The sequence below is a fragment of the Schistocerca cancellata genome, chromosome 5 (assembly GCF_023864275.1).
Source record: "Schistocerca cancellata isolate TAMUIC-IGC-003103 chromosome 5, iqSchCanc2.1, whole genome shotgun sequence".
Lineage (NCBI taxonomy): Eukaryota > Metazoa > Arthropoda > Insecta > Orthoptera > Acrididae > Schistocerca > Schistocerca cancellata.
This window is the reverse complement of record NC_064630.1, coordinates 517,130,262-517,144,902: the sequence shown is the minus strand read 5'-3', so window position 1 is coordinate 517,144,902 and position 14,641 is coordinate 517,130,262. Positions and strand designations below refer to the sequence as shown.

General features: G+C 39.9%; 1 protein-coding gene across 2 annotated transcripts in view; it reads left to right on the top strand.

The window, feature by feature from the left end:
- Positions 1-14,641, top strand: part of LOC126188305 (probable proline--tRNA ligase, mitochondrial) — a 107,368-nt gene that overhangs the window by 54,183 nt on the left and 38,544 nt on the right. For both annotated transcript variants that reach the window (XM_049929899.1, XM_049929897.1), the window contains one exon: positions 5,936-6,197. In XM_049929899.1, the coding sequence (XP_049785856.1) occupies positions 5,936-6,197 (262 nt within the window). The remainder of the gene's footprint in view (positions 1-5,935; positions 6,198-14,641) is intronic.

The window sequence follows — 14,641 nt, the reverse complement described above, 5'->3', positions numbered from 1 at the left end:
TAAAGTCCTTTGTTCACTGCCTTGTAATGTATAGCACCAGCCAAAATGCAGCCCCACTGCAAATGCTGTTCTCAAACACAGGATGAGTTGGTTGATGTTCATAAGCAGCTTGAAACCACCCTGACTACTGTCAAACAATTGACAGCTGCTGCAAATCGGTGTGTTGGAAGAGCTTCCGAGAGTTGTGTACCTGTGGTACCTGTGCCAGAGGTACCTCAGGTACTTTCCTCTCCTGTAGATTCTGTCTTCTCTGCAGAAAGGACAGGACCTGTCCTTACCCGTGCACTTGACTGCAAGTGGCATGTCAATGGTGGATCTAGGTATCCTGTACAGGGTGGATGGGGACTTGGGAGGGTTCAGGCTGTTGTACCGATCCCCCTAACCAACAAGTTTGAGGTGCTGTCTTTCACTGAAACTGAAACTGAAACTGACCCAGTAGGACTCACTTCACCTGTTGTGGGGAAATCTCCTTTGCCCACTGACACGAGGAGGCAAACGCAAAATCGTTGGCAGTTCAAATGTACAGCGAATGATGGTACCCCTTATGGAAATGGCAGCAAGGGCTGGAAAGGACACCAGGTGCACTTAGTGTGTATGCCTGGGGGCCTCATTCAACATGTTGAAGAGACTATTTCGGCAGCCATAGAGGAAACAGGTTGCAACCAACAGCAGATTGTGGTGCACATTGAAACAAATTATGCTTGTCGTCTGGGCTCCGAAGTCATTCTTGGGTCATTCCAGTGACTGGCAGAGAAGGTTGAGAAGACCATCCTTGTGCATGGAGTTTCAACAAAGCTCACAATTTGCAGCATTGTCGCCAAAACTGATCATAGCCCATTGGTTCTGAGTCAAATGAAAGGACTGAATCAGAGAGTCAAATGGAAGGACTGAACCAGAGGCTTCAAAAGTTCTGTGACAAGCTGGGCTGCAGCTTCCTGCACTTGCTCCATAGGGTTGAGAACCATAGGGTCCCCCTAAATAGGCTAGGTGTGCACTACACATCAGAGGCTGCTACTCAGGTAGCTGACTGTGTGTGGGGTGCAGAAAAGGATTTTTTAGATTAGGTGGCCCTCCATCCAATCCATATAATGATGGCTGTAGAAGAATCAATGTAAGATCAAAAAAAAAAAAAATACCTCCCACAGGTGGTAGTGTTAAAATCCTAATGATAAACTGCCAAGGCTTTCACAACAAAATGCCAGAGTTTGAAGTGCTCATGAAAAGCAGTGAAGCTCACATAATACTAGGTGCAGAAAGCTGGTTCAAACCTAAAATTGACAGCAATGAGATTTTTGGGGAAAATTTAAGTGTATAGGCAAATGGGAAATGGAAGTGGTGTACTTGTTGCAGTAGACATAAAACTCAAATGCACCAAGATGGAAATTGAAGCTGCATGTGAGATAGTTTGGGCAAGACTCAGTATCAGGGATGGGCATAAAATGATAATTGGATCCTTCTACCACCCACCAGACTCATCTCCTGATGTAACTGAAAACTTCAGAGAAAACCTCTTTTCACTTGTAAGGAAGTTCCCCAATCATACTGTAGTCATCAGTGGAGACTTTAATCATCCAACAATTATCTTGGAAAATTACAGTTTGGTTAGTTGTGGTTTTAATAAGACATCTTGTGAAACATTACTAAATGCCTTCTCTGAAAACTACCTAGAACAGATAGTTAGGGACCCTACTCATAATGGAGATATATTGGATCTAATGGCAATAAATAGACCTGACCTGTTTCAGGACATCCATTTCAAAACTGGTATCAATGACCATGATGTGATTGCAGCAACAATGATTACCAAAGTACAAAGGACAACCAAAACAATAAAAAGCTATATATGTTCAGTAAACTAGATAAAAAAATTAGTAATGTTATATCTCAATGAGGAACTTGGAACATTCAGCACAGGTTAGGAGTATGTAGAGGAACTCTGGCTCAGATTTAAAAGAATAGTTGACTGTGCACTTGATAGATATGTACACGGTAGAACAGTTCATCATAGGAGGGAACCTCCATTGTATACAGTCACTGTAAAGAAACTTCTAAAGAAACAGATATTACTGCATAATAGATGTAAAACAAAACATACATCTATAGATAGAGAGATGCTGAATGAAACACATTCAGCTGTCAAGAGACCAATGTGTGATGCCTTCAGTGACTACTGTAGCAGAATATTGTCAAATTACATTTCACAAAATCCAAATAAACTCTGGTCATATGTAAAAGCTGCTAGTGGCACCGAAGTTAGTGTCCAGTTCCTAACGAATGAGACAAGAACTGAAATTGAGGGTAGCAAAGCGAAAGCTGAAAGGCTTAATTCTGTTTGCAAATGTTCCTTTACAAATAAAAACCCAAGAGAATTGCCCCAATTTAATCCATGTCCACTGAAAAGATTAATGAAATAAGTATTAGTGTCAGTGGTGTTGAGAAATAGCTGAAATTGTTAGAACTGAACAAAGCTCCAGGCCCTGATGAGATCCCTGTCAGATTCTACACTGAATTTGGAGCTGAATTAGCCCTTCTTCTCACTACAATCCGTCGTAGATCTCTCGAACAAAAACCCATCCCAGTTCTTGAAAAAAGATACGGGTCACACACATCTACAAGAATGGTAGTAGAACTGATCCACAAAACTACTGTCAGATATCCTTGACATCGATTTGTTGTAGAATCTTTGGACATATTCCCAGCTCAAACATAATGAGGTATCTTGAACAAAATGACCTCCTCAGTGAAAACCAGCATGATTTTCTAAAACATCAATCATGAGAAACTGAACTCGAACTTTTCTCACATGACTTACTGAAAGCTTTAGATCAAGGCAACCAGGTAGATGCAGTGTTTCTTGATTTCTGAAAAGCATTTGACTCAGTACTGCACCTACACTTATTGTCCAAAGTATGATCCTATTGGGTATCAATTGAAATTTGTGACTGGATTTAGGACTTTCTGATAGGGAGGACACAGCATATTATCTTGGATTGAGAATTATCATCAAATGTAGAAGCAACTTCAGGTGTGCCACAGGGAAGTATGTTGGTATGCTTGCTGTTCATGTTGCATGTTAATGACCTTGCAGACAATATTAATAGTAAAATCAGGCTCCTTACAGATGATGCACTTATCTATAAGGAAGTACTATCTGAAAGAGGCTGCATAAATATTCAGTCAAATCTTGATAAGATTTCAACATGGTGCAAAGACTGGCAACTTGCTCTAAATGTTCAAAAATGTAAAACTGTGCACTCCACAAAAAAACATAGTATCGTATGACTATAACATCAATGAGTCACTTTTCAAATTGGCCAACTCATACAAGTACCTGAGATATGAAATGAAACGATCACATAGGTTCAGTCATGGGTAAAGCAAGTGGTAGACTTCGGTGTATTGGTAGAATACTGGGGAAGTGCATTCGGTCTACAGTAGAGATTGCTTATAAATCAGTCATGTGTCCCATCCTAGAATATTACTCAAGTGTGTGGTACCCATACCAGATAGGACTAACAGGGGATATTGAACGTCTACAGAGAAGGGAAGCACAAATTGTCATAGGTTTGTTTAATCCATGGGAGAGTGTAAAAGAGATACTAAAGGAACTGAAATGACAGACTCTTGAAGACAGATGTAAACTATCCCAAGAAAGTCTATTAATAAAGTTTCAAGAACTGGCTTTAAATGATTACTCCCTATATATCACTCACACATGGATCGTGAGGATGAGATTAGAATAATTACTGCATGCACAAAGGTATTCAAACCATCATTCTTCCCATGCTCCATACATGAATGGAACAGGAAGAAACCCTAATAACTGGTACAATGGGATATACCCTCCGCCATGCACTTCACAGTAGTCTGCAGAATATAGATGTAGATATAGATTCTGTCTGTTCTAGAGCTTTCCTTGAAAGTATTTCTGGGCCCATTCTTTTAACATGGCCAAACCATTTAAGCCTATTTTTCTCTTAGTTTCGTTTAGGGAATTAACCTAAGGGTTGTTTCAGTGTTTCATATTGATTCATTCTTTATCCTGTCTCTTCTTGTATTACCCAGGATCCTTGTAGAAAGTACAATTAAAAACAGTAATTATCTAGACACACCGTCATGTGCATGACAAAGCATAATTACAATTTCTCTAGTGAAACGTAATAAATTTGCACTCTTTCAAATCAAAATTTACATTGTAAGTGCTTGAATAATTAATTTCAATAACTGTTCTTTAAACATAATTATATTATAATTTCACTTCCTATTGTAGTGGTTTCTTATGACAATTCATAATATTTTATATAAATTACTTTGTTCCAGTTTGTACTGAGAATGACAAATATACACTATGTAGCATTGCACACATTATTTTATAAAGATTGGTCATAGATCGCGAGTTAAAATGCAAAAGTATATCCAATATACGTAATGGAATTGGCTGAATCGGTTCATATTCCAAACCAATTTATTGTGTTCTACAATACTTCAGCCTCAATCTGTTCCATTACAACTTTTATCTTCTCAGTTTGACAAAGCTGTTGGCATATAGAGGGTGATTGCTTATAATAGAATCTTTGACCAGCACTGATGATGAATTTTATTCAGAATCTAAACAGTGTCGTTGATTGAACCCAGGGCCATGACATTTTGATTAAGGGTCAAAAATGCTATCCCTAAATTACTGTTGCCATGACAATCAGATTAGCAGACACAAAACCTACATATTGGACTCAATGTTAGTCTTTTATGTGGTGTCTCCTTCCCTCCCCAACACCATTCCACTGAAATACTATAGTTGTCTCAGCCCCTCAGTATTTTATTCCAGGCAGCAATCACAAGTGTACCTACTTATGTTTAAATTTCTCCAAACATTCCATCATTACCTCCACCACCACAATTCCTAAGCTGTGGGGTGCTACAGTATTTTTTACTTTCACAGCATACATGTTTGGTTAAAACTGTTCCAGTTCTTACACAAAATCCTGTGACTTTTTTATCAATATGACTCCCTTGTCACCACCTCTCACCCTACACCACTGCCACCTACCACTCCCACCTATCTTACTCCACTGCCACCTACCCTACCCAACCATCACCCAACCTACTTCACTGCCAGCCAGCCTACTCCACTGTCACTCACCCTACTCCATCACCCCCACTCTACGCCACTGCCACCCACCATACCACCTGCCACCCATCCTACTCCACTGCCACCCACCCCACTCCACTGCTGCTCACCCGCCACCTACCCTATCCACTGCATCCCATCCAACTCCACCGTCACTCACTCTACTCCATCACTACCCACTCTAAGTCACCTCCACCCTCCCTAAGCTGCTGCCACCCATCCTACTCCAACACCACCCACCCTGCTCCACCGCTACCCACCCTACACCACTACTATCGAACCTACTCTAACACCATGCACCTTCCTACACACTATTCCAAATTACTCCACCCTATCACACCCTAATCCACCCCAGCCCATCTTAATTCATCACATCACACCCCTCTGCACCACAATGCACCACACCCCACTCTGTCCTATCACACTGCACCCCAACCCACCATTCTCCACCTGATCACATCTCAATCTTTTCCATCACACCACATCCCACTTAACCCACTACCATGTTAATAAATTCTCCATTCCAAAGAAAAGATTATGATACTGCCATGAACTAAATGAAATTCGTAAATTACATCTTTGTTCTTGAGCTAGGGGGTGGTGTTTGCAATCAGCTGTAGCAATTAAACTGAAAAGCCTCTTTGGCCAAAAAAAATTGTGATATACCTACCAGCAAGACACTGAAAAGAAATGTTCTCACTATGTCAATAAACTAACTTTTATATGTGGGTTAAAACATTTAATAAATCATTTTGTTATTCTTGTGATTTCATTTTTGATTGATACCCCTTTCTGTTTCTTTTCAAGACACATGAAGAAGCAGTTACTGACCTGATAGCATCTGTACCACAATTATCACATCACCATTTCCCACTCTTATTGTATCAGATAGGAAGTAAGTTCCGAGATGAAATGAAACCACGGTTTGGTCTAATGAGAGCAAGAGAGTTTATTATGAAAGACTTGTACTCGTTTGATACCTCAGTTGAAAATGCAGAAGTCACATATGACACTGTAACTACAGCTTACAGCAACATCTTTAAGGAAATAGGGGTTGAATGTATGAAAGGTAAGTTATCATTGTTGTTCTATATCTAACTAGTCTTTCTTATTCAAAGCTCAAATATTTTAGTAATACCTGTAGCTAATTTCAATATGTACCAATGGTTTTAGATATTTTCAAGATGTTACATCGTTAACCAAAACTTTACCATCTGGTAAATTTTCAGCTTGTGGCTGCATAAAAGATGGGCAAAGAATTATTCAACATGATGATATATAGTTCACACAATATTTTTATCATCAAAGTATTGATCACACAAGTCTAACAGCACATTTTAATGGTTAAACCATAACTCAGTCATTGAATTACAAAATTCATTACAACATCATATGTATTCCGACATATCATAATGAAATTCTGGTTTAATGAATTTTTATTTTAAAGAACTGAAAAACAAAATAAAAAGGCTACACAAATTAGATGATAAAACAGTGCTGGCAGATAGATGAATGATTACGTGATGAGGAATAATCCATGTTTTCAAAATAATGACACAGTGAAACTTGAATGCATCCACAATGAGAAATTTGTTGATTAATAAGATTATGATAACTGATGGTACAGATTAAGTGAAAACCCAACTGTAATTTCAGTAAATGATTGGACTGTAGCTAATGACTCTTAAGTATTAAACGGTGGACAGGTGTTGCTGACATTAAACAGATCAGTGTCAGTGAAAGCTACTTACTGGCCTCTAGTACACAAACATCAGAATCAAAGAAGGCAGCATTCGTAGACGACCCATCTGTCTAGGGAAATGGTTTAGCTGTTATAAAATAGGATGACTAGAAGCCCAGTTAATGACTCATAAAGACTTATGGTTCCAAGAGTCTTGAAATCACTCCTCTTATGTCTTAAATATGAAATAATTATGTCATGTGCAAAGGTAATAAAATTAATAAGAAATGAGATCACAGAATTGCGTTTATCTGAGAACTGGTAAGAGGATGTGAAGAATAGTGTTTTTGGAGAAGTGGCAGCCTGGATTAGAGAAATATCATTCTTACTCAAATATACCAACATATAATGGGATAGGATGGTATCAGTGAGAACCAGTTTATTTTTAGATTTGGCAGAGTATGGGAGAGTCCAGGCAGTAGAGCACAATTGCAAATCCAGATTTTACAATATTTTAATAGACCACTCATATGTCATATTATTTCACACTCATGGCACAAAATGTGACACTCTTAATAGATACATAAAGATTGTATGAAAGTGAATCAAACTCAAAGATCTAACAGCAAAGTATATTGTGTGACAATGCAAACATTTCCATATAATGCCACTTATTTTGTAAGTACAAAAATTATCTGTCTGTTGTGGACTCTATTGGATCTCTATGCAGTATTAGTATGCAGAGACAGTATCTGGTTTTGTCAGTATTAATCTGAGCAGAATTTGACTGAGACTTAATTGTAATATTCCGCCGAATCTCTGCGAATGAATACTTTTCAAATTGTTGCATCATACACTTATATTAAACCTTGCTTGATAACACAGTTTGTTATTTGTGGAGAGTGCAGATCCACTTATAATTTTCACTTCACTATCTTTCTTCACAAATTCCAATTTGTCATACGGTATCTGCTGGAGGTAAAGAACTTCTTTTAGCATTAATAATTCAGGAGCAAGGAAGACTGCTCACTGAATAGCTGAAGCATCGAGTTGCTGACAGGCAACCACAAAAGAGAAATAAAACTTGGTAGCTTTTAGAATAAATTCCTTATTGAATCAGACTACAAGTACACACACACACACACACACACACACACACACACACACAGACAGACAGAGAGAGAGAGAGAGTTGTAAACTGGCAGTAAAATAACATACCTTCCTACACCAGATTTAGTTTTGATAATTGAATATGTCTTCACCACCCGGCATATAAGAGACTGCATAAAAATAAAAGTGTCAGTTTGTCTTGCAGTTTATTACGGAATTACTTACATCTTTGCAGAATAATTAGGTTTCATTACAATTCTTATGAATGAAATTAAAACATGTTGTTAAAGTGTGCAAAAAGATAATAGAGTTTGAAATTCCCAAATGTGACCAATGATTATATATCTCCTGAATACCTGAGACCAGACTTCAGAATTTTGTGTAAAAGAAAGCTAAATTGCATTATTGCACAATTGTCAGAAAGAGCAGGAGCATACAGGTCTGAGGTGGAGAGAGGTAGGGCAGATAGATGCAGTAGGGAGGTTAGATGGTTAGACTGACTCCCACAGTTCCTGTTCCTTTGCCACGTGGTGTCCTGCTCATCACTGTTGATGCCACCTCTCTTTACACTAACATCCCAAATACCCAGGACCTTGCCATTGTTGAACACTACCTTTCACAAATCCTGATGGATTCCAAACCTACAACCTACTTCCTAGTCACTATGACCAACTAAATTCTAATCCACAATTATTTCTCCTTTGAAGGTAAAACAAATCTGGGTACAGCTATGGGCACCTGCATGGCACACTCCTATGCCAACATATTCATGGGCCATTTAGAGAAGTCCTTCCTAACCACCTAGAATTCCAAACCCTTCATCTGGTTCAGATTCATTGATGATATCTTCATGATCTAGATTGAAGGCGAAGACACTCTATCCACATTCCTCCAAAACCTCAACACCATCTCCCCCAAGCACTTCACCTGGTCCTCCTCAACTCAACGAGTCATCTTCCTTGATGTTGACCTCCACTTCAAAGATGACTATGTCAGTACTTCTGTGCATATCAAACCTATCAACAACCATCAATACCTCCACTTTGACAGCTGCCACCCATTCCATACCAAGAAGTCCATTCCATACAGCCTAATCACCTGTGGCCATCACATTTGTCGTGACAAGGAATCCCTCTCTAAATTACCAAGGGTCTCACTGAGGCCTCACAGACTGTAATTAGCCTCCCAACCTTGTACAAAAACAGATCTCCCAAGCCTTATCTTTCCAGTCACCCACCACTTCCCTAAGTCCCACCATCCGGCCATAGACGAGCATTCTCCTCAAAACTCAGTACCATCCAGGACTGGAGCAACTGTATCACATTCTCCACCAGGGTTTTGACTACCTTTTGTCATGCCCTGAAATGAGGGAAATTAGGGATGTCCTACTCGCTATCCTTCCTACCCCTCCCATAGTGCTATTCTGCCACCCACTGTACCTACACAATATTCTTGTCCATTCTTACCCAACCCCTTGCCTCATGGCTCATATCTCTGTAATACAGCTAGATGCAAGATCTGTCCCATACATCCTTCCACTAGTCCTGTTACAAGGATCACCTATCCCATCAAAGGGATGTGATCTACAAGATAATCTGCAGCCACTATGCTGCATTCTGTGTGGGCATGACAACCAACAACCTGTCTGTCTGCATAAGTGGCCACTGACAGACTGTGGCCACTTGGATCACCCAGTTGCTGAGCATGCTGCCCAACACCACGTTCTTAATTTTAGTGACTGCTTCATGGCCTGTGCCATCTTGATCCTTCCCACCAACACCAGGTAATCTGAATTGCGCAGGTGGGAACTCTTCCTATAATACATCCACCAACTACCCCCTCCCTGTTCCCATTCCAGCACTACACAGCCCTCTATCCCACCAACACATCCACAGTCTTTTTACTTTTTTCTTTTTCCAGTGCCCCCACCGCTTCCCACCTGTCCTACTTCTAACCTCTCGATTGCACCTAGCTGCCCCCCCCCCCCACCTGCCACTCCCCCCTGCCACCTGATGCCCTTCCTCTCTCTCTTGACTGCACCTAGCTGCCCTACCCTCTCCCCATCTTATCTGTGTGTGCTCCCACAAGTAGCACTTTACTGTCCCACACCCCACCACCCAGTTTTCTTCACCCATCATGCACTGCTGCTTGCAATCTCTGGTCGTGTGTGTGTGTGTGTGTGTGTGTGTGTGTGTTTTCTGAAGAAGGCCTGTTGGTCGAAAGCTTTGTTTGACAGTCTTTTTGATGTGCCTGTTTGCTGTATGGTGAGTAGCAACTATCCTTTTCATAATATTGTTATTATTCCATCCTGGATTTTCCATTGCTTGATTTTACATTAAATTCAGCCATGCTAGAAATTTTAAATTCGGTCATGTTAGAAAAGTTAGTGATGGTTCACAGCAATTTTGCCATTCTAAATAACCTTTCTCTGCAATAAGTTTTCCTGACAAAAATTTGACTAAAGTAAAAAAGTTGTGTTTTAAATAATAAAACACTGCAGCCATTCTGTATTTTTTCAGGCCTAGCTCCAAGCATTTTGAGAATTCATTCTCATTTTCAAGTGCAGATATTTACATTGGTATTTTACTTTTGATAATAAGGATCAGTTCTTGAAATGCATTGTGCTACACATGAAAAAAAATAAATTTTTAAAATCATCAGTGACACTGTTGCAGGCTTTCTAAAATTATTGATTATAATGAATGAAAGAAAGTGAAAAAATTATCTTTCATTGACTTAAAAGGTCAAAATTTGTTTTCCATTAACTGAAAAAAATTAACTAGCAATGAGCTCACATACTGCTTGTTTAAGCCATCTGTTTTCAGCACTGACATCACTGGTTAGTACTGCTGTAAAACAAGTATATTTTTTCTATATAATGATGTTTCATCAAGTATCCACAGTGAAGTCCACAGAAATTTTATTGGCACTACTTCTGTCAGATAACATTCTATTTTTCCCAACAGATACAAATTAAAAATTCTCTCACCATAATGAACAAATGAGAGGTCAGCCTGACAAGACATTCCCTATTCTGTTTTATCTGAAATAAGAAGAAGAGAGTAAAAAGTGAATATTTCTTCCTGTTTACAGCACAAAACACAGACAGTGTTTCACTTGTTATTTTAACTTGCTGATGCTAGATAAGAATCGTGACTTACAAATTCTTTTACAAATTGCATTTATTGTGTTTCTATTTTGTTTATGTTGTACATTGCCTTTTAATGTGGTGTTATCACTGACTTATTCACGGGTGAGAGTTGTCACTGGCAGAATAAATTGCACACAGTAAACTTTTGTGTCGTCTTTGAAGCACAATAAGTGATACTTTGTTAGTTTGTTTAATCCTTGAATGATTATCACTCTTTGTAATTGATTCTTTTTCCTGTTCATGATATTGCATAAATAAAGAAAGAAAGTGTTTCGTATAGCATTTTCACTTCCTGTGGTCTAACCAATTTTGTAACGAATACGCAGGGGTACTACAGAGTGGTGTCCCCCAAAAATGTGAAAATACACAAGTAGGCATGCAAAGTCAGACGATATCATTGGTACAAGAGGTGATTCAGATTCAGACCACAAGGCAGATAACAGATCTACGGATGTATGGGACAATGTACAGAGGTATGTAGAAGAGCTCCAGTTGGCAATAGAGGAACAGGAAAATTTCAGTGGTGTTCCCATTTAATGCTGTGGACTGAAGCAGTATGTCCACCTTTGCAACCATCATATGCTCAGCTGTACAGTATTTTGAAAAGAGATCATTCAGTGCAAAGAGACTGCAATGGTTAACATGTCCCTAGAACGGGTAAAGCCCACCCACATGGTGGTGACAATTGATGAAATAAGGCACGAGCAGCAGAAGAAAGTTGCACCCACTATGCCGGAATGGACCAAAGAGGATACAGCACAAGCAGGTAACACACTGCCATCAACACATAAAGGAACCCACACTAAAGCAGGCTGGCACAAATACTCCAAGTACCATTATGTTCCAGGACCTCTGCTCTACTGCAGTGGGGGAGGGGAAGGCTGTGTGTGAGTTGCCATCAGCAGAATAAATTGCACACGGTGTATTTTTGTCTCTTCTTTGGAGTAGACTAAGTGACAGTTTGTTGACTCCTTGAATGTTTATTGTAATTGGTTCTTTTGACAGTTCATGATATTGCATTAATAAAGAAGTACAGTTTTCTTTGTTGCATCTTGCAATCCTATTATGTAGCTAATTTCATAGCAAATACACAGGAGCATTTCATGTCCCTAGGAACAACTTCCACCTTCTGCTGGTGTGCAGATCGAAATTGTTCATGAAACAGTAGCCAGGTTGTGTTGTTGTAGCTTCTCTGGCCATTCGTGGTGTTAATACGAGGTCCATTCAAAAAATTCCGTAACTTCATCCACAAAATTTTTCTGTGCTTATCTTTTACTTATTGTGCATGGTCTCCATCAAAATAATCTCCTCCACAATTGATACACCACTCCCAACACCATTTGCACTTCTGGAAGAAGTCTTGGTATGTGTAATGCTGGTTTGCACAGAGTGCCATCTGTGAATTTTCTTTTATCTCAGCTATCGCAAATCTTTGTGCTTTCAATGCAGTTTTCAACTTTGGAAATAAAAAAAAGTCCAGGTCTGAAGAGTACAGAGAATGAGGCAGCACAGTGGTTTTGTCTTTTGTGTGATAGTCATGCACCAATAGGGATGAGTGTGTGGGTGCATTATCCTGATGCAAGAGCCATGAATTGTCTGGTTGCATTTCAGGCTATTTCCTTCTCACATTTTCTCACAGGCATCGCAACATGTCCCGATAGTGCCATTGGTTAACAGTTTGTCACTGTGGCAGAAATTCATAATGACTAATCCTTCAAAGTCAAAGACAACTGTCAGCATGGCTTTATCATTTGACCTGACCTGACGAACTTTTTTTGGTCTTGGAGAACCTTTCCTGACCCACTGTGAAGACTGAACCTTAGTCTCAACATCGTAACTATAGACTCATGTCTCATCACAAGTTTTGATTCTCTTAAGGAACATCTCATTCTCATTTGCACGATCCAAAAGTTCTTCACAGATTGCAAGGTGAAGGTCTTTCTGGTCTTGACTCATGCCGTGGGATGAACTTGGCAGCAACATGATGTATTCCAAGATGCAGTGTCAAGATTTTATGACAATCCAACTGCAATCTTATAGTTCTCTGCAATCTCTTGTATTATCAATCTTCAATTGGCACAAACTATTTTGTTGATGTTCCTGACAGGTACTAAAATGTAGACTTTCACGGCCAGAAATATCATGTCCATTATAATTATTGGGGCTGTTATGCCTTGGTCGGTTGATGAATTCTGTGTCAATTCCCAATATTTCATCTCCGTCTGTGGGAAACATCTTCAAGGGGGTCCGTAGCTCGATGGAAAGTCCAACACACCCACTGGCTCGCTACTGACTGCGGCTAAATTCCGTGTCCGTGCGATCCTGCACCGCGGCGTGATGTCACGTGTTTTGAAAACGTCAGTGCAATTGGCCGCTGTCCGTTGCCGTCGATCGCCGTTGCCATCACCCAGTAGTGGATGAGTGGTACACATCTTCTTTAACACTGGCATCCAATACCGTTTAATTTCACGCCCTCCTCCTTTCAATTGAAATTATTAGGGTGTTTAGCAATTTCGATTGCCTCCCTGTAGAGCCTTTTGTAATATCCGCTTGTGGCCACTAGTACTTGCGTCTCCTCGAAACGAATATTGTGGTTTGCGAGCTGGAAAGTATGCTCCGCAACAGCTGATCGTTCCGTTTCTCCTCTTCTACAATTGCCCTTGTGCTCTTCCAAATGTTTAGAAACAGTTCTTTTAGTGGTACCCACTAAACATCTCCACAGCTGCATGGGATCCTATACACTCCAGCTTTTTTGCAATAGCTTGCAAGCATCCTTGGCAGGCTTAAGGTATTCCTGTATCTTCCTGGTGGGCTTGTAAATTATGGTAATATTCCACTTCATCAAGATCCTCCCTATTCTTTCCGTTACGTTTTTAACAAACGGCAGGAAAACCTTAGATTTTGCAGTAACCTGTACGCCACTATGATTTCTGCGTGGCTGCCTCAATGCACGTTTTATTTCTGTGGATGAATATCCGTTCTTCATTAGTGCATTGTGGAGATGTTCCATCTTAGCGTCAAGCAACTCACGTTCATAAATATTTCTAGCTCTGTCCGCTAACATCTTGATAACACCCCGCTTCTGTTGTGGGTGGTGGTTCGAATCCCGGTGTAAATAATGGTCCGTGTGCATGGGTTTGTGGTATGCTGAGTGGCCCAAACTACCATTTTCGTTTCTAAATACAAGCACATCGAGGAAATGTAATTTGCCATCTACCTCCTCCTCCATTGTAAACTGAATTCTCAAGTTTATACTATTCAGATGTTCGTGGAACCGGCTTAGTTCCTCCCTGCCATGTCTCCACAGCACAAACGTGTCATCCACCTATCGGAACCATACATTTGGTTTTTTGCTGGCAGTACCTAAGGTCATCTTTAACTTCCGCCCAGCCATTTTTAAACCATGTGAACCATTCATAACATCGAGTATGGCATAAGCTCTCATCATCCTAGGCTTCATTCTGTGTGTCTCTGTAAAGGTTTTCCCGAGTTTCACACAAAATTTAATGCAGATGCGTTTGCTCCTTTAAATCTGCCATCTCGAAATTCGCAAACTCTGTGATACAATGTT